The sequence below is a fragment of the Corvus hawaiiensis genome, chromosome 24 (genome assembly GCF_020740725.1).
Source record: "Corvus hawaiiensis isolate bCorHaw1 chromosome 24, bCorHaw1.pri.cur, whole genome shotgun sequence".
Classification (NCBI taxonomy): Eukaryota; Metazoa; Chordata; class Aves; order Passeriformes; family Corvidae; genus Corvus; species Corvus hawaiiensis.
In genome coordinates this window covers 8,969,529-8,987,428 of record NC_063236.1, presented here as the reverse complement: position 1 = coordinate 8,987,428, position 17,900 = coordinate 8,969,529, and the positions used below count along the sequence as shown (strand labels likewise).

The following is a 17,900-nucleotide window of genomic DNA, read 5'->3' as shown; positions in this document are numbered from 1 at the left end:
GGCTGCGGTCACCCAGCACAGGGAGGGGGACACGGGGAAGGGGACAGGGGAGGTGTCCCCCGCCTTTACCTGGATCTGCTGCTGTAGGAGGTTGATCTTGTGCTGCTGCTGGATGAGCTGCTGCTGCTGCTTGGCGATCTGGGGAGGGGACAGAGGGTTAGTGACATCAAGGACAGCGCTGGGCTGGCCTCCAGCCCGGCAGAACCCACCCAGAACCACAAAAAAGGGTCTGCAGAGGGTCCCCAGGGTGGTGGGAAGGGCAGGAGGAAGGACTGAGCTGCCCCTGAGCCACCTCGAGGGACACAAGGGCTGGCAGGGACCTGTCACCCCCACCGTGGGGTGTCACAGCAGTGTCACCCCTGCCCTTGGGAGAGGAAAAATTGGTGTTCAGGGATCAGGGAGGAGCTGGGGCGGTTTGTTCATCTTAAGGAGCTCAACCCCCGTCTCCTTCCACCCTTGGTCCTCCCAGCTCCAAGGGAGTGAGGCAGGGAGGCTTTGGGATGGGAAAACGGCACCCCAAAGCCACCTCCCTGCCACTCCCAAGGGACGCCTGTCCTGCTCCTGCGACCCCAAAGGGATCCCTGGAGGGATGGGGGGTCCCCACCTGCTCCTGTGACCCCAAAGGGATCCCTGGAGGGATGAGGGGTCCCCACCTGCTCCTGCGACCCCAAAGGGATCCCTGGAGGGATGGGGGGTCCCCACCTGCTCCTGTGACCCCAAAGGGATCCCTGGAGGGATGGGGGGTCCCCACCTGTTCCTGCTGCTGCCGTGCCAGCTCCATCTGCTGCTGTTGCTTCTCGAAGAGCATCGTGGCCATGTTCTTCTGCTCCGAGTGCGCCGTCAGGAGCTGGTCCCGCAGCGTGGACAGCTGGTTGATCATCACCAGCAGCTGCAGCTCCTTCTCTGCCAGGCTCTCCTGGGTCCCTGGGGGTGAAAAAGCCGCCTGCATGAGCGTCAGGGAGGAGGAGAGGGTCAGCAGCACGATGCGGGATGGAGGTGGTTTTATTTAAGGAGTGCAATTCCCATTCCCTTTGGGGAGGGAGATGGGAAATCTTTGGGGTGGGCACGGAAAATGTGAAGCAGAGAAGTCCAACAGCCACCGGTGCCACGTCTGGGTGACCAGGGAATGTCAGATTTGGGAGGATGGAAAGATCCCCACGTGCTGAACTGCCCTCTGTGCAGTCAGAGGCACCAGAGATGCTCAGCCCGAAGAAATTAATTTAAAAAGGAACAAATCCCTATGAAACACGACCATCTCCCCCCTGCTTTGGTGGGAAACGCCGCATTTCCAGCTGGGATGCGGGAGGGAGGTTGCTGGAGGTGGATCCCACCTTTCACTTCCTTGGATTCAGCCGTGTTCCGGCCCAGCAGCCGCTCCTTCCAGTCGCTGGACAGCAGCTTCTCGATGGTCGGCATCACTGGAGGCCAGGGAGGAGAGGACAACCAGGTGAGCTCATCCCAGAGCTCTGCACCATTGCTCGGCCCATCCCACAAATCTGGGAAAATCCTGAGGGGCCTGAAGGGATCCCAAAAGGCCCCTTGGGAATATTTCCCACCTTCCTTCAAGTTCCTGTTGAAGTCCAGCTTCTCCTGGCCGCTGCTGGCCGGCTCCAAGGCAGAACGCCGGGGCTCGGGAACGTCCCCAGTGGGAGAGCAGGATTCCTATGGGACATGGAATGTCACTGGGCACTGCTGCCACTGCCAGGGACACCCCCAGGATGGGAGATCCCGATCCGGTGGGATGCTGGGGGCTGGAGCACGCTCTGCCAGGCACATTCCCTGAAGCCCATCTAGAGAGCGTCGCTGCTCTTCATGCCGGAAAGGCTGGAATTTTCTCCCGTTTATCCAGCCTGGCCGGCTCCTCAGAGCTCCTTTCCCCAGAGCAGGGAGCGGTCAGGGAGAGGGAAAACCCCAAGGACAATGGAAAACGGAGGCTGAAGGGATGAGGAGCACCCGGAGCGGGCTGGTGGGGAGTTCCACGCCAAAGGTGACACCCTCAAACCCCAGGGATGACCCGAGAGCAGCCAAAAAACCTCAGGAGAGCCTCAGATTTCCATTTTAAATCCTCGGGATGAGGAAAAACCACCCGGGGGAGCAGCCACACTCTGCTCCACAGGATGGGAGGGTCTGGAGCAGGGGTGGGGCCACGTTGGTCACACCCACCTGTGGCAGGGCCTGGGGGTCGGTGCCATCCCTGGGCGGTGGCCCTGGGGGGTCGTGGGGCCGGGGCTCGGCGCTGGGGGCAGCCCCCGCGGGGGTCTCGGGGCCGCCCTCCTTCTTCTCCTCCGTCTTGACGGCGCAGTTCACCATGGTGCCCGCTCCATCCAGCTCCAGGGGCGGCGACACGGGGCTCCTCATGGACATCCTGCGGACAGCGGGGAGGTCACCACGGCCACGGGGCACCCCCGGGCATGGGCGCCCCTCTCCCAGCCTGGCTCCATCCTTGGGTGCCCCTCAGTGCAAGGACAACACCCGTGGGTTTTGCTATGGGCAAAGCTGAGCTCTGGTTCCCGGTTTTCCAGGTTTTTGGGGCTCAGTGCTCAGGGCAACCAACCCTTGGGATGGGGGAATGAATTCCTAAAGGCAGCCCAGAGACTGGGATTGAGGGACAATGAGGTGCCGTGTCCAGCCAAGCTCAGGCTCGTGGTGACAGCCGGGGGACAGGGACCTGTGCCAGCACCCCAGGGGTCCCCGGTGCCCCCTCAGCGCTCCAGGAGCTGTGCTTAGAAAGCCATCGGAGCAGCAGCAGGATTGCCGTTCCCACGGGAAGTGGAAATCCTGGTTCTGCCCAACAACAGCTGGGATGGCACCAGAACTGATCCCCTGGGAATCCCTGGCATGGGAGGGACCTGGGACTGGGACCGGCCACCAGAACGGCTCCTCTGGGAGTCCCTGGCATGGCATAGGGCTGGGACTGGGATCGGCCACCAGAACAGCTCCTCCAGGAGTCCCTGGCATGGCATAGGGCTGGGACTGGGATCGGCCACCAGAACAGCTCCTCCAGGAGTCCCTGGCACGGCACTGGGCTGGGATGGCACCAGAACTGCTCCTCTGGGAGTCCCTGGCACGCCACTGGGCTGGGATGGCACCAGAACTGCTCCTCTGGGAGTCCCTGGCACGCCACTGGGCTGGGATGGCACCAGAACTGCTCCTCTGGGAGTCCCTGGCACGCCACTGGGCTGGGATGGCACCAGAACTGCTCCTCTGGGAGTCCCTGGCACACCACTGGGCTGGGATGGCACCAGAACTGCTCCTCTGGGAGTCCCTGGCACGCCACTGGGCTGGGATGGCACCAGAACTGCTCCTCTGGGAGTCCCTGGCACGGCACCGGCCAGGCCCCCACCAGGACAAGGCGCTGGCACCGGGAATGGCTCTCCCTGATGCCACCAAAACCTCTGCGGGTGCCAACCCCTCTCCCGGCGCTGCTGGACGGGCACCGCAGAAATGACGATGAGTTTTACAGGGGACGGGCTGTAACACCCCAAGGGGATTCCATTCCGTGGGGTCTCTCCCTAAAACATTGTCCCATTCCTGGCTCCCAGTGCCAGGGCGGGCGGTGCCGTATCCAAGAGCGAGCGCCAGGATCGGCGGTGCCCACAGGGCCGTGCCCATGGAGATTTGCCTTCTCGAGGCCACCAGCCCTCACAGCACACTGCAAGAATGGGAACAAGCATCGTCCTCGCCTTTCAGGTGGGAATAATGGGAAAAGGAGGCTGTTAGGGAAGGGATTTACCCCGGACGCCACCAGGAACTGGGATCTGGGTTGTGGGACTGCGCTGGAATGGGGACAGCACCTGCCTGGGGGCTGCCACCCCAAACCCAGCACGCTCTCACCTCCCAGACCCCCAATCAGGAGCCCCTAAACCCAGTTTGGGGGTGCAAAGCGGGGTGGGGAGGGCTGAGCTGGGCCGCCCGGCTCGGGGGGCAGCAATTACATAACAAACAAAGCCCAGCTCAAGCTGCGAATTAATCAAACGGCTGAAAATAAAACCTTCCTCTCAGGAACTTCAAACAAAAGAAATGAAAACAACAAGGCCGGCTGGGTAATGAAAAGCCAGGGCTGTGAATAGGGGACAAAAGGAAGTGGAACAATGGGGTGTTGGACAAAAGCAATAAAGTAAAGGGAAGTGTGACAGCTCCACAATAGGGCACTGTGCTCGCCAGCCTTTCTGATCTTAGCGGGGCTTTTTTTAATCTCGGTTCCCTCGCCCTCCGCCGAACAAACCCGCCGGGTTTCCTCCCGGCCCCGCATCGCCCGGGGGCTGCCGCATCCTGCGGCGCCCCTTCCTGCCCCGGCTCACCTTGGCCGGGGCCACCCGGCCCCCAAAATCCATCGCCGGGAAGGAGCGGACATGCTTGGAAGCTCCAGCAAGGATTGGCCTCACAGGGATGTGCTACAGGTGGGGAAACTGAGGCAGGAACGCGCAGCACGGCAGCGCTTCTCCACCTCAGCCCCTCAGGTGTGGGTGAAACTCCCTTTTCCCAGCTTTTTTTGTGTTAATCCAGGGAAAAACCCAGGGTTGGTGGGTTGGGGGTGCTGCCCAAGGCAACAACAGCAGCACCGAGCGATGCCTTTGGTTTGAGACGGGCACAAAATCCCATCGCGCCCCTCCCGCGGGTCCCGTTCCCATCGCGCTTCACCTCCCGGTGCCGCTGGAAGCTCCCTCTTCGAACGGGCCCGGCCCTGTAATGGGGCCGCGTTTGAACGAGGCCTCATTGAGGGTTTATTATCTGCTCTGCCGAGCAAACAGGGGAAAAAGGGGAAAAAAAGGGGGAAACGCGCTGTTATCCCGTTCCAGGCGGGTCTCAGGTGTGGGCTCCGGGGCTGCCTGGGGCACACAATGGGCATGGAACAATCGCCCTGGCACTGGCAGCGAAAGGGATCTTCTTGGCCTTTAATGTTCCCCATTTAACCCGGGGTGGGGAGGAAGGGAGGGAATGGGGTTGGGATGCGAAGTGCCAGCCCCGAGGATGGAAACAGATCCCGAATCCTCATGGGATGCTCCCTCCCCTCGCAGCGTTTTGGGGGCTCATCCCACAAGCAGCAAAGCCCCGAAATTCCCATATTTCACCTTGCCTCCCATTCCCAGCCCGGCAATTCCAAGATTTTCGGGATGGCGACAGAATTTTTTTCCTGGTTCGTACCCATGAACAGCACGTCCTGCAATTCTCCCGGTGGCCGTGCCACCCTTCCTGCCCGCCAGCCAGGCCTGATCCTATCGGCCCTGGTTGTGCGGAGCAGAACGGCTCCAGGCACCGGGAAAGGGGGATGAGGTGCCAGAAAACCCCCACCCTGCCCAGCACCGGTTTGGGGATCCGAGAAATGCCAAAATCCCGGCACTGCAGGAGCTTGGGATCCAGGAAATGCCAAAATCCCGGCACTGCAGCAGCTTGGGATCTGAGAAATGCCAAAATCCTGGCACTGCAGGAGCTTGGGATCCAAGAAATGCCAAAATCCCGGCACTGCAGCAGCTTGGGATCTGAGAAATGCCAAAATCCTGGCACTGCAGGAGCTTGGGATCTGAGAAATGCCAAAATCCTGGCACTGCAGGAGCTTGGGATCCGAGAGATGTTGAGATCCCAGCCCTGCAGGAATTCGGGATCTGAGAGCCACAAAGATCCTGGCACTGCAGGAGTTTGGGAATCCAAGAGGCAACAAGATTGCAGAACTGCAGGAGCTTGGGGATCCAAGAGATGCCAAGATCCTGGCACAGCAGGAATTTGGGGATCCAAGAAATGCCAGGATCCCGGCACTGCAGGAGCTTGAGGATCTAAGAGATGAGATCCCAACAGAACAGGAGCCTGGGGATCCAGGAGGTGCTGAGATCCCTGTGTCACATCACTCCTGCTCCAGGGCTCATCCTGCCCCTCGATTTGGGGACAATCCTACCCCAGGGACAGCAAAGGGACATTTGGTCAGCTGCTGGGCGAGCTGGGCTGCCCAGATTTTTGGGATGACCCTCCCGTCCTGCCCATCAGGTTGTCCCAGCTCTTGGGAGCTTTGCTCTCCTCCCTCCCAATCTCTCCATCCATGGCTCTTCCCTTCAGGAGCCCAACGTGCTGCCCAATCATCCCAAAACCCCCACGGCCTCATCCCGCCACCACAACCCAGGAAATCGGGGAAATCAGGGAAAAATCCACGGAGGAAACACCAGAGGAGCAACGACGGCCCCACCACCGGCACGAGCAGCGGCCCCGACACCCCCGGGAGAGGGCAGAGGAAAAAATAGACACACACGGACATTTTCCTCTTCCAGGCAGAACCTGAGGAATCCCAGCCAGCTACCGGGACAGACAATAGCCCATCTCCTGCCAGAGGAGTGGGGCCACTTTCCTGCCAGACTTGGAATGTCCTTTCGGAGCCGCTTCCAAGCGTTTCCGCCCCGGGTGTCTTCCAAGAGAAAAGAATGGATGTTTGCTCTGCCGTGCCAGGGCAGGGATGGCCAGGGGTGGCCGATGTCCCTGGTTGGGGGAAGTTCATGGGGCTGCCGTCCCTTCCCTGGGGATCCGGAGCATCCCGGGATGAGGGGTCATTCCCTGGGAATGGCAGGTGGCCGTGGGGGAGGTGGAATGTGCCGTCCATCCATGGGAGTGGGAAAACGCATGGATGAGGAAATGCAAGACCTCAGGGTTTGCTTGTTGGGAAAAATTCTCTCTTTTAACCCCAAAAAGCAAGGGGATGAGCATTTTCAGCCCCAGAAACGGCACCGCTGCCACACCAGAGCCACAGCTCCGCGTGTCAGCGCTCGCAGCACGTGTCCCCTGCGGGGCTCTGTGCCCACCCCGCTGCCCCACAAAGCGGCAGCGGAAACGCTCCAAATTTGGGCTCTGCCCAATCCTCGGCCGCCCCCGCGTTCTCGACACCTCACCTGCACTCGACAGCGGAAAAACCCAAAGCTCCCCCGCCCGGAGAGCTCGGGGCGCCGGAAAAGCTGCAAAATCCGCGCTGAGATGGGAGATCTGTGGTGGGCACGGAGGATTTGGGGAGGGGGATGCTCCAAGGGGCAGCGGGAGCACGAGGGGACAGGATGGGAATTGCCTGGAGTGTCCTTCCCAGCGGTACCCAATGGAAAATCAGCATCCCAAAGAGACCCCGCAGATCCCAAATGCCCCTTTCCATCCTGCCAAGACCTTTGGGGTGAGCAGGAACTGGCATTTCCCACTGCCCACCCAAACCAGCCGGGCCTTTGTCCATCCTCCATCCACCCTCAGTTCCCTGCAGGCCACTTCTCCTTCCCTGAAGGCCAAACGGCCTCTGGAAACATCCGGAAACGTCCCCATGGGGTCAGGGCACAGCGGTGACGCTCCGGTGACAGCACCGGCATCACGGAAACTCCCAGGAACAGCCGGCACAGGAAGGAGCCGGGGTCACCCCTCTGCTTGTGCCACCTCCACTTCCAGCAGGGACCCTCTCCAGGGGTGTGGGACCCCCATCCTGGTGTCCCCGTGGGGGGGATGTCCCCTCCTCACCCCGGGAATTGTCTCAGCACTGCCACGTTATGGGTTTTTTTTGGGGGGGGGAAAACATCGATTTTCCATCTTTGAAGATGGAAAGGAGCAATCCAGCTCTCCAGAGCGCCCATGGAGGATTGAATCCTGACGAAATGACACCCATTTTTACAGATTCTATCCCAAAAAACCCAGCCTACCTCTTCCAGAGGCCTCCAGGCCGTATCCAGGATTATTAATGAGATGTGTCTCTCCCTGAAGAATTCCAGCAGAGTTTTGGGGGCAAATCCAATCAATCCCACTCTCCAAAACTTGAGGAGAGAGGGAAAATAACAAGGATTCATCCCTAAACTCGCTCAAACGCAAGGCAGGGAGGAGAAGAGGAATTCCCAGGTTGGGCCAAGGGGAAGAGGAGGATCTGGGAGGCTTCATGGGATGCTCCATGTTCTCCATCAGGGATGTTTTCCATCCCCTATAAATTCCAGGAGACCCTGGTGTCCCAGGAAATGGGACGAGGACTAAACTACAGCAGATCCATCTCTGCCCTCAGCGGCTCCGCTCCTGCTTTTCCCATGGGATTATCCCTCTCTCCTGGCCAAATCCAACTCACCCTCTTGGCCTCCCTGTGGCCAGAGGCACCGGCAGGATCCCAGTGGGATGCTCCAGGTGGGCGGGAATGGGAAAACAAAGCCTCCCAACAAAGCCTGATAAGGATGAACCAGCCCCACACGTTCCCTGTGGGCACAGGGATCGGTTGGATTCATGCCCCACACATTCCCAGGGATCCATTGGATTCATCCCGGAGCTCTGGGACACATCCCAGTGTCCCTTCGGATGGAGAATTTCCAGCTTCCCGCTCCCTCTGCTTTCCCGGTATTCCAAGGGGATTCATCCTTTAGGATCCCTTGACTTCTCCCTGCCCTAAAAACAGCCAAGATTTCCCTTCCCAACCCCAAATCCAGGGATTCTGCCTCCCATGAGCCTGTGTGACAAAACCCAGCCGGGAGGTCCATAATTATCCAAATAAACCCAAATCCCTGGAAGCAGCCGGATCCTTCCCTGGGCGTCCCCTGGCCCAGGGCCACGCTTTTCACAGCCACGACCCAAACACATTTTTCCTTCTGCCGTAGGGAGGGTTTGAAACACGGGAGGGAGGGGGGCGGAAAAAAATCCGCCTGAACCTCAGGTGGAACTTCCTGGCCGTGGGATTTATGAGCCGGGGAATGATCTCATCAGGGAAGCGGAGGAAACTCCGCGGCGCTGGAATTATTTCCAACCCTGCAAAGTTCCTCCCCCCGTCCCAGGCATGGGAACAATCCCAGGACAAGCCACGGGACCAGCACTGGTCATTCCCGTTTCCTGGCCTCCAGACCCGCCGGGATGGTCTGAGCTGGTTCTTGCACTCAAAGGGATAAATCCGTAAGGAAAAGGTTCCTTGAAGCACCTCCGGGTTTACGTCCAGGGAATTTTATGGGGCTGATAGGATCTTTAGGAAAAGGGGATGCTCAGGAGAGGGAAACCAGGGGCAGGGATGGTGGGGAGAAGTGTGAAAGCACAAATTCCCCTTCCCAGAAAATCCCCTTCCCAGAAAATCCCAGGTCTAAACCTCCAGCAAAACCCTTTTCTTTTTCCCCCTTTTCCTCAGCCCTTCCCACCTCCCCGGCATTAAAACCCAAGAAAACCCCAAAATATTCCCTCTTTAATAGAGGGAAGCCCAGCGCTCTGAAAAATGGGGATTTACCCATTTTAGCCTTTTTTTCCTCACCAGAAATAAACTTTCAAAGAAGTTTCGGATGCAGAAACCTCCCCCGTGTGCTGAGCCTTTACCCCAAAACCCAGCGGGGTTAGATCAACCCCATAACCCACAGAGGGGTGATGGGAACTCCAGCTCCTTGGGATCCAGCAGAAATCCCTGGAGCAGCTCCCAAATCCCCTCCGGGCCATCACCTCACTCCCCAACCCACCCCACGGTGGGGATGAGGGGAATTCAATTTAAAAAGTGACGAAACCCAGGGAAATCAAGAAAAATCCAGGACAAGGATGGGGACAACTCACCCGGAGCCTGGCACGGCGAGCCTGGCACGGCGAGCCTGGGAGCTGCTGCCCTGCCCTCGCCCCAAGGTGCCCTCGGGGTTTATCGGGGTGGCCGATCTGGGGTTTTGTGTCATTTCTGTCACTCAGAGTTTCCAGGCACAGCCGGGGCTGGGGGGGTGGGGGGTGGCTGAGCTGAGGCTGAGTGTAAACAAGGCTTTAAACCAGATTTTAAACCAGACTTTAAACCAACACATTAAACAAGACTTTTCTATCGCCTGATCCAAGCTTTCTTCTGGTCCCATTGGGAAAAAAAACCCCAAAAGCGGGGCTCACCCTCCTGCCCCGCATCTCCCAGTGGGAGGGAAGCACTTCCCAAACCCTTTTTTTCCATGGGAAATCCGTGGGTGGTGCTGGGAATGTGAAGAACCTGGTGCTATTTCGGGTCCATCCCAGTCCATAACCCCCATCCTTGATCTTTCACAGAATTTTACACCTTCCAAGAATTCCTTCTTTTTCCAGGAGTTTGGGGTGTCCATGCCACGTCAAAACCCATATCCATAACCCCCCGTCCTTGAGCTTTAATGGGATTTAAACCTTCCACTAACTCCTTTTTTTCCCAGGTCTTGGAGGTCTCCATCCCAGCCGATAACCGCCCATCTTTGAGTTTTCCATGGAATTTTACACCTCCCACTAATTCCTTCTTTTTCCAGGCTTTGGGAGTTTCCTCCCACGGCATCACCCACGTCCAGAACCCCCCATCCTTGAGTTTTTATGGCATTTTCCACCTTCCCCTAATTCCCTCGTTTTTCCAAGTTTTCCCATTTGCGGGCGCCAATCCCACCTCGTGTTTCCCAGGATTGCTGGGCACACCCAGGAGCACCCAAGGGTGCTTGGAGCCAGCCCTGGGGCCTCTCACCCATGGCACCCAAGCCCCGAATCGCACCCCGAATTCTTACGGGGCCGCGTTTCCGCCCTACAACCGCAGCCAGCAGCGCCCCGGAAACCTTTGGGGTCCCTGCACTCGGTGCCCTGAGCTGCAACAAATGGGTCCTCACCTCCAAAATGTCCCATGGAGGGACGTGGAGAAACTTCCCAAATTTGCCCAAATTCGGGGCACGGGGAGCTCCAGATGTTGGGGTCGCTGCACATTCCAGCGATGGAATTTTCTTCCTGGTGTTTTGGGAGCTGCCCCAGGAGCCATCAGGGCCATCACCAACCTCACTCTGAGGGAAGAGGCGGCCTGAGGGTGCCACTGGCTGCTCCTCACCTGCCCCAAAATCATCTCCTGCCCCAAAACCCTCTCCTGCCCCAAAATCCCTCACCAAAAGCAGCCCTGACTCCGTTCCTGTTGGGCTCCGGCTCACGGGAATCAGGGATGGATGAAACGCCCTGAGAAAAACATTTTTGGCCCCTCAACCATGGTTGTTTTGGCGATGTTTGGTTCTGTTTTGGTGATGTTTGCCTGGGTTTAGGGTGTGGATTTCGGTTCCTGAGCTCATCCCCCACCGTGGCTGATGCGGAGCATCCGGCGGTGGTGGCGCTTCCGCAGGCCTCACGTGGACAAGAAACTGCACAAGGGCCTGGGAGCCATTTTTGGCCCTCTTTTGTCATTTTTTGGCCACTATTTTCAGCTCAGGGAGACACCCCTGGGTTATGGAGTGTGGGACACCCCACCTTCCATCCCACTGCTGGATCCAAAGGGATCCGGGAACAGCGACCTCCAAATCACCCCCATCCCATGGGGATGGCTTTGGGCCTCACCCTTCCTCTCCCTGCTGGATTTGGAGGAATTAAAACCCAGGAAATTCAGCTCCCAAACGGCTTCCTGACCTCTGAGGGAGCAGAGGGATTTGGGAACAAGGTTTTTGGGGCGGTTTTTGCTGCACAACAAAAGCCAGCACAGACCAGAAGCCATCGTCCCTCCCCTTTTAGGACACGGTGTCCAACTCCTCCAGAGCGTCCAGCTGGGGCTTCTGCAGCACACGAGGGGCTCGTTGTGCCTGGTGGCACCCGGGTCACCCCCCTGCTCTATCCCGATTTCCCCTGGAGTCCCTGAGCAGCGGGAATTGGCAGCTCCGGCCTCCACGTGCCCAGCCCAGCCTGGTCCCAAAAAACTGGGATGTGCTGCTCGTCCCCTCTGGGCAAACCAAAGGATTTGGGGGGTGGATTTTGGGGCTCTGCTTGCAGCCTGAGGAGTCCTGGGCTCCTGTGCCTGTTCCCTGGGCTGTGCTGGCTTTGCCCAGCCTCCAGAACCGGCTTTTTTTGGGGGGGAAACACACAAATCCCGCATGCAAAATGTGTTTTCCACAGCCCAATTCCCAGGATGGACTCGAGGAGAGGCAGCAGGAAGGACGCAGCCACAGACCTGGGAGCCCAAATCCCTAAAAGAGCCTCTAAAAACGACAAATTCTGCTCTGCCCTGCCCTGCCCGCAGCCGGGCCCTGCAGGAGACCTTCCCCGCTCCTAAAATCCACCGGGAAAACCAGCGGGGAAAGGGCTCCCTGCGGGGAACTCGCTGCAGCAGCACCCACGAGGGGTCCCTGCCCATGGATCCAGGCACGCTCCTGAGCCAGCCCGTGCCCCAGGGGACCCCGCTTTCCGCTGGGCGTGAGAGGAGAACAATAGGGCCGAGCCCTCCATTGTTCCAGACAAAAGATAAGGCCGGGCTCTGGCATTCCCCAACGCTCGGGCTCTGCCATTCCCGGGCTCTGCCATTCCAAAGCCTCCCCGCGCCAGCTCCCTCCCAGCAGGTGACCCCGCGGGGCTCTTGGAGGGGACAGTGCCCGTCCTGCCCAGGCTGCAGCTCCCACGGCGCCTCTGTGTCCCTGTGTGGTCCCCAAATGCTGCTGCGGACGCCTCCCAGTCCCCACGGCGGGGACACCGCGGGTGACGCGTTCCAGCCCCTCCGCAGAGCTGCGCCCACCCTGAGCATCCCCTCCCTGCACCCCGCAGGGACACGGTGGGGACAAAGCGCCCTGAAGGGGTGGCGGGGGTGGGCGGCATTGGGGGCTCTGTAGGGACCAGAGCAGAGCTCAGGGCTGCACAACCCCTGAAAGCTTTCAGGTTTTGGGGGGTAGGGTTGGGACGGCAGCAATGTCACCCTGAAATTCTCCCTTCCAGATTCTGAATTTCTCCCTTCTGAACTCTGAATTTCTCCTTTTTAAACTCTGAATTTCTCCTTTCCAAACTGTGAATTTCTCCCTTCCATACTCCAAATTTCTCCCTTCCAAACTGTGAATTTCTCCCTTCCATACTCCAAATTTCTCCCTTCCAAAAGGTGAATTTCTCCCTTCTAAACTCCAAATTTCTCCCTTCCAAAAGGTGAATTCCTCCCTTCTAAACTCTGAATTTCTCCCTTCCAAACTCCGAATATCTCCCTTCCAAACTCTGAATTTCTCCCTTCCAAACTCTGAATTTCTCCCTTCAAAATTGTGACTTTCTCCCTTCCATACTCCAAATTTCTCCCTTCCGTACTCCAAATTTCTCCCTTCCGAACTGTGAATTCCTCCCTTCCAAATCCCAAATTTCTCCCTTCCGACTTCTCCTCCCCAGCTCCTGCTAACCCCGTTTCCCACAGCAGAGCCGATCAAACGCTGCCTTTCAGCTCCCCTGGCTATATTTAATTTATATCCTCTCCTCTTTCCACCCAACAATGAGCAGCCACGAGCTGCATTACAATAACAAGAACGGATTTTGCCTGGGTGCTCTCGGGGGGGTCCTCGGGTGGCTTCTTATCTTGTCCCTCTCTGATAAGAGACAGGGAAAAGGTGGCAGGAGGCTGCGGCCACCGCCCGCCTGCATCTTTTGTAACCATCACATGCCCTGAGCGGGGTTTTTTTGGGGGAATTTCTGCGATTCCACGTGCTGGCTGGTACCAGAGCATTCATTTCAGAATTTCAAGGCAGAATTTCAAACATTTCAGACGCAGACCTCTCGATTTGGGTTCTTTAGGTGAAGGGACAGGAGCTGCCCCCCGGTGCAACCCTCACGGGAGCAGCTTTTCCCTTTAAAAAGCGGGTTTTTTTCCCTTTAAAAATGATGGATTTGAGCTAAAAGCAGCCGCGGAGACATTTGGGGTGCAAGGGGTGTTTGGGGGCGAAGGGGACGAGGGTGGCCGAGCCCTTTTTGGGGGTTGGAACAGCTCCAGCTCCAGCCATGTGGGGCTGGACAGGTGGAAGGCGGGAGGGAGGGCAGCAGGGCTTCCAAGAGGCCAAAAAATTTTCCAAAAGTTGCTGCCTGGGGGCCCTGCCGACTTCACCCCAAACATTTCTGCTGCTGCTTTTAGCTCAAATCCATCATTTTTAAAGGGAAAAGCTCCTCCCGTGAGGATTGCACCCAGGGGAAGCTCCTGTTCCTTCAGCCGAAGGACCCAAACCAGGAGAGACGGGTCTGAAATATTTGAAATTCTGCCTCTCCATCATTGCCCGTGCTGCAGGAACCCCCGCGCTGCCCAGCCGGGCACGGGCAGCACCCAGCAGCTCCCCCGGGGCATGGCCGGGCTGGATTCCACCCCTGGAGTGCCTCCCCGACAGGCACAGGATGGGGTAAAAGCACGGAGATATTTTCCAGCAGAACTGTCAGGAGCTGCGCTAATTTATTTCCCTTCTGCGTGTTCCCGACTGGGTTAAAGCGGGGTGGGAATCTGGTGATGCATCGCTCAAAACTTCGCAGCGGCCCGGAGCTCCCTCCCCGCAGAGCGACGAAACCCAAACCGCCATAAAATCCTGCGGAAAATAAAGCGGCAGAGCCCAGGAGAGCCCGGCCCTGGCTGGTCAGGGGTGGCCACGATGCTGCAGGGGACCCCCAGCCACGGGAACACCCGGCCCCGGGACTGCTCGGCGTTCTGGGCTCTGCCTCCTGCAGAGCGCGGCTGCTCCGCCAGCCCCGAGCCCTCCGGCTCCTCCGGCCTCAGCCTGGATCTGCTCAGCTCGTCCTGAGCCCCCCCAGCTCCTCCTGAGCCCCCCACAGCTCCTCCATCCTCAGCCTGGATCTGCTCAGCTCCTCCTGAGCCCCCCCAGCTCCTCCTGAGCCCCCCACAGCTCGTTCAGCATCTCCTGAACCCCCACAGCTCGTCCTGAGCCTCCCCAGCTCCTCCTGAGCCCCCTCAGCTCCTCCTGAGCCCCCCCAGCTCCTCCTGAGCCCCCCACAGCTCGTTCAGCATCTCCTGAACCCCCACAGCTCGTCCTGAGCCCCCCCAGCTCCTCCTGAGCCCCCTCAGCTCCTCCTGAGCCCCCTCAGCTCCTCCTGAGCCCCCCACAGCTCCTCCATCGTCAGCCTGGATCTGCTCAGCTCCTCCTGAACCCCCCCAGCTCCTCCTGAGCCCCACAGCTCCTTCATCAGCCCCAGCCCAGGTCCTCCATCAGCTCCGAGCTCCCCGACTCCTCCAGCCTCAGCCCTGAGCCCCCCCAGCGCCTCCTGAGCCCCCCAAACTCCTCCGTCAGCCCTGAGCCCCCTCAGCTCCTCCTGAGCCCCCCAAACTCCTCCCTCCATCAGCTCTGAGCCCCCTCAGCTCCTTCATCCTCAGCTCTGGACCCCCAGCTCCCCCATCAACCCTCAGCCCACCTGCCCCACCAGCCCTGAGCCCCCCCAGCTCCTCCTCAGCCCCCCAGACTCCTCCCTCCATCAGTTCTGAGCCCCCCCAAGCCTCCCCCAAATCTCTCTCCCCCACCAGCCCCGCTGCCACAGCCCCACAGCCGCTCTCAGCCTCCCCAAAAGCAGCAGCTTGGACCCCCCACTCTTTTCCCAAGGAAAACGGGGTGCTGGCCCTGGATCCCAAAGGTCTTTTCCAACCTTAACAACCGCGGGATTCCGTGCAGTGGGAATCCCTCACCCCTGGCCCTCGGCCCGCAGCGATGCTCCCTCGGCGGAGCAGAGAACAAAAGAGGGCAGATTGTTCCTCCACGGCACCGCGGGCTCGAGGTAGCGACTGCCCTGCCCGGGAGGGGATTATTTTGCTCTAAAAAATGCAATTTTTAAGGAAAACGAGCAGCGCGTGTTTCCCCGGCACTGCCGGGAAGTTGCGGGGTGGGAAAGCAGGAGTGGCGCTGCCAGCGTGGCCTCGGTGGGTGTTAAAGGTGCTCCCTGGGAGAGTGAAGCCTTTTTTTGGGATTTCTGCAATTCCACGTGCAGGCACAAAGCCCGGCTGGCACGGAGCAGCCGGGAATGTTTGCAGTGGGATAAAGCTGGAGCTAGCAGAACGCGGCTCCGGACAAAGCCGGGCACCCAAAGAGGCCACGGGTTGTGGGGTGATGGTGTCCCTGACCCCCCCAAACCCACGGGATCTGCTCTGAGGGACCCCCAAAAGCGACACCAGCAGCTGTGGCCACCCCAACATCCCTGGAAGTTTGTTTGGGTTTGTTGGTCATGAGTTGGGATCCCGGAGCTGAGCACACGGGGGGCTGGGACAGCAGCGGCTTCCAGAGCAGGGCACATCCCAGAGATTCCCTCCACACAGCCCACCTGCATCCCAGAGATTCCCTTCACCTGCATCCCAGAGATTCCCTTCACCTGCATCCCAGGGATTCCCATCACCTGCATCCCAGAGATTCCCTTCACCTGCATCCCAGGGATTCCCATCACCTGCATCCCAGAGATTCCCTCCACCTGCATCCCAGAGATTCTCTTCACCTGCATCCCAGGGATTCCCTTCACCTGCATCCCAGAGATTCCCTTCACCTGCATCCCAGGGATTCCCATCACCTGCATCCCAGAGATTCCCTCCACCTGCATCCCAGGGATTCCCATCACCTGCATCCCAGGGATTCCCATCACCTGCATCCCAGAGATTCCCTTCACCTGCATCCCAGGGATTCCCATCACCTGCATCCCAGAGATTCCCTTCACCTGCATCCCAGAGATTCCCTTCACCTGCATCCCAGGGATTCCCTCCACCTGCATCCCAGAGATTCCCTCCACCTGCATCCCAGAGATTCCCATCACCTGCATCCCAGAGATTCCCTTCACCTGCATCCCAGGGATTCCCTTCACCTGCATCCCAGGGATTCCCTCCACCTGTATCCCAGAGATTCCCTCCACCTGCATCCCTGGGATTCCCTTCACCTGCATCCCAGAGATTCCCATCACCTGCATCCCAGAGATTCCCATCACCTGCATCCCAGGGATTCCCTCCACCTGCATCCCAGGGATTCCCTTCACCTGCATCCCAGGGATTCCCTCCGCCTGCATCCCAGAGATTCCCTTCACCTGTATCCCAGAGATTCCCTTCACCTGCATCCCAGAGATTCCCTTCACCTGCATCCCAGGGATTCCCTTCACCTGCATCCCAGAGATTCCCTTCACCTGCATCCCAGGGATTCCCTCCGCCTGCATCCCAGAGATTCTCTTCACCTGTATCCCAGGGATTCCCTCCACCTGCATCCCAGAGATTCCCTCCACCTGTATCCCAGAGATTCCCTTCACCTGCATCCCAGAGATTCCCTTCACCTGCATCCCAGGGATTCCCTTCACCTGCATCCCAGGGATTCCCTTCACCTGTATCCCAGGGATTCCCTCCACCTGCATCCCAGAGATTCCCATCACCTGCATCCCAGAGATTCCCTTCACCTGCATCCCAGGGATTCCCTTCACCTGCATCCCAGGGATTCCCTCCACCTGCATCCCAGAGATTCCCTTCACCTGCATCCCAGAGATTCCCTTCACCTGCATCCCAGGGATTCCCTTCACCTGCATCCCAGAGATTCCCTCCACCTGCATCCCAGAGATTCCCATCACCTGCATCCCAGGGATTCCCTTCACCTGCATCCCAGAGATTCCCTTCACCTGTATCCCAGGGATTCCCTCCACCTGCATCCCAGAGATTCCCATCACCTGCATCCCAGAGATTCCCTTCACCTGCATCCCAGAGATTCCCTTCACCTGCATCCCAGGGATTCCCTCCACCTGTATCCCAGAGATTCCCATCCCCTCTATCCCAGGGATTCCCTTCACCTGTATCCCAGGGATTCCCTCCACCTGCATCCCAGAGATTCCCATCACCTGCATCCCAGGGATTCCCTTCACCTGTATCCCAGAGATTCCCTTCACCTGCATCCCAGAGATTCCCATCACTGCTATGCCAGGGATTCCCTCCACCTGCATCCCAGAGATTCCCTCCACCTGTATCCCAGGGATTCCCTCCACCTGCATCCCAGAGATTCCCATCACCTGCATCCCAGGGATTCCCTCCACCTGCATCCCAGAGATTCCCTCCACCTGCATCCCAGAGATTCCCATCACCTGCATCCCAGGGATTCCCTTCACCTGCATCCCAGGGATTCCCTTCACCTGCATCCCACAGGGATTCACTCTCCCACCCCACGTCCTCACCAGGAATCTCCCAGTGCCGGTCCCGGGGACGCTCTGCCCCGGACACCGCCCCAGCTGACCCCGGTAGCAGCAGGGATGGACTCCTCACCTTT

At 58.9% G+C, this 17,900-nt stretch overlaps 1 protein-coding gene across 3 annotated transcripts in view; it reads right to left on the bottom strand.

Annotated features, from left to right (window-relative positions):
- SOX13 (SRY-box transcription factor 13) overlaps positions 1-17,900 on the bottom strand; it is a 37,407-nt gene that overhangs the window by 5,462 nt on the left and 14,045 nt on the right. For all 3 annotated transcript variants that reach the window (XM_048327952.1, XM_048327954.1, XM_048327955.1), the window contains exons 2-6: positions 2,164-2,365; positions 1,557-1,662; positions 1,332-1,418; positions 752-924; positions 70-138 (exon numbers count right to left, since the gene is read on the bottom strand). In XM_048327952.1, coding sequence (XP_048183909.1) covers positions 70-138; positions 752-924; positions 1,332-1,418; positions 1,557-1,662; positions 2,164-2,364 — 636 coding nt within the window. In that variant the 5' untranslated portion in view covers position 2,365. The remainder of the gene's footprint in view (positions 1-69; positions 139-751; positions 925-1,331; positions 1,419-1,556; positions 1,663-2,163; positions 2,366-17,900) is intronic.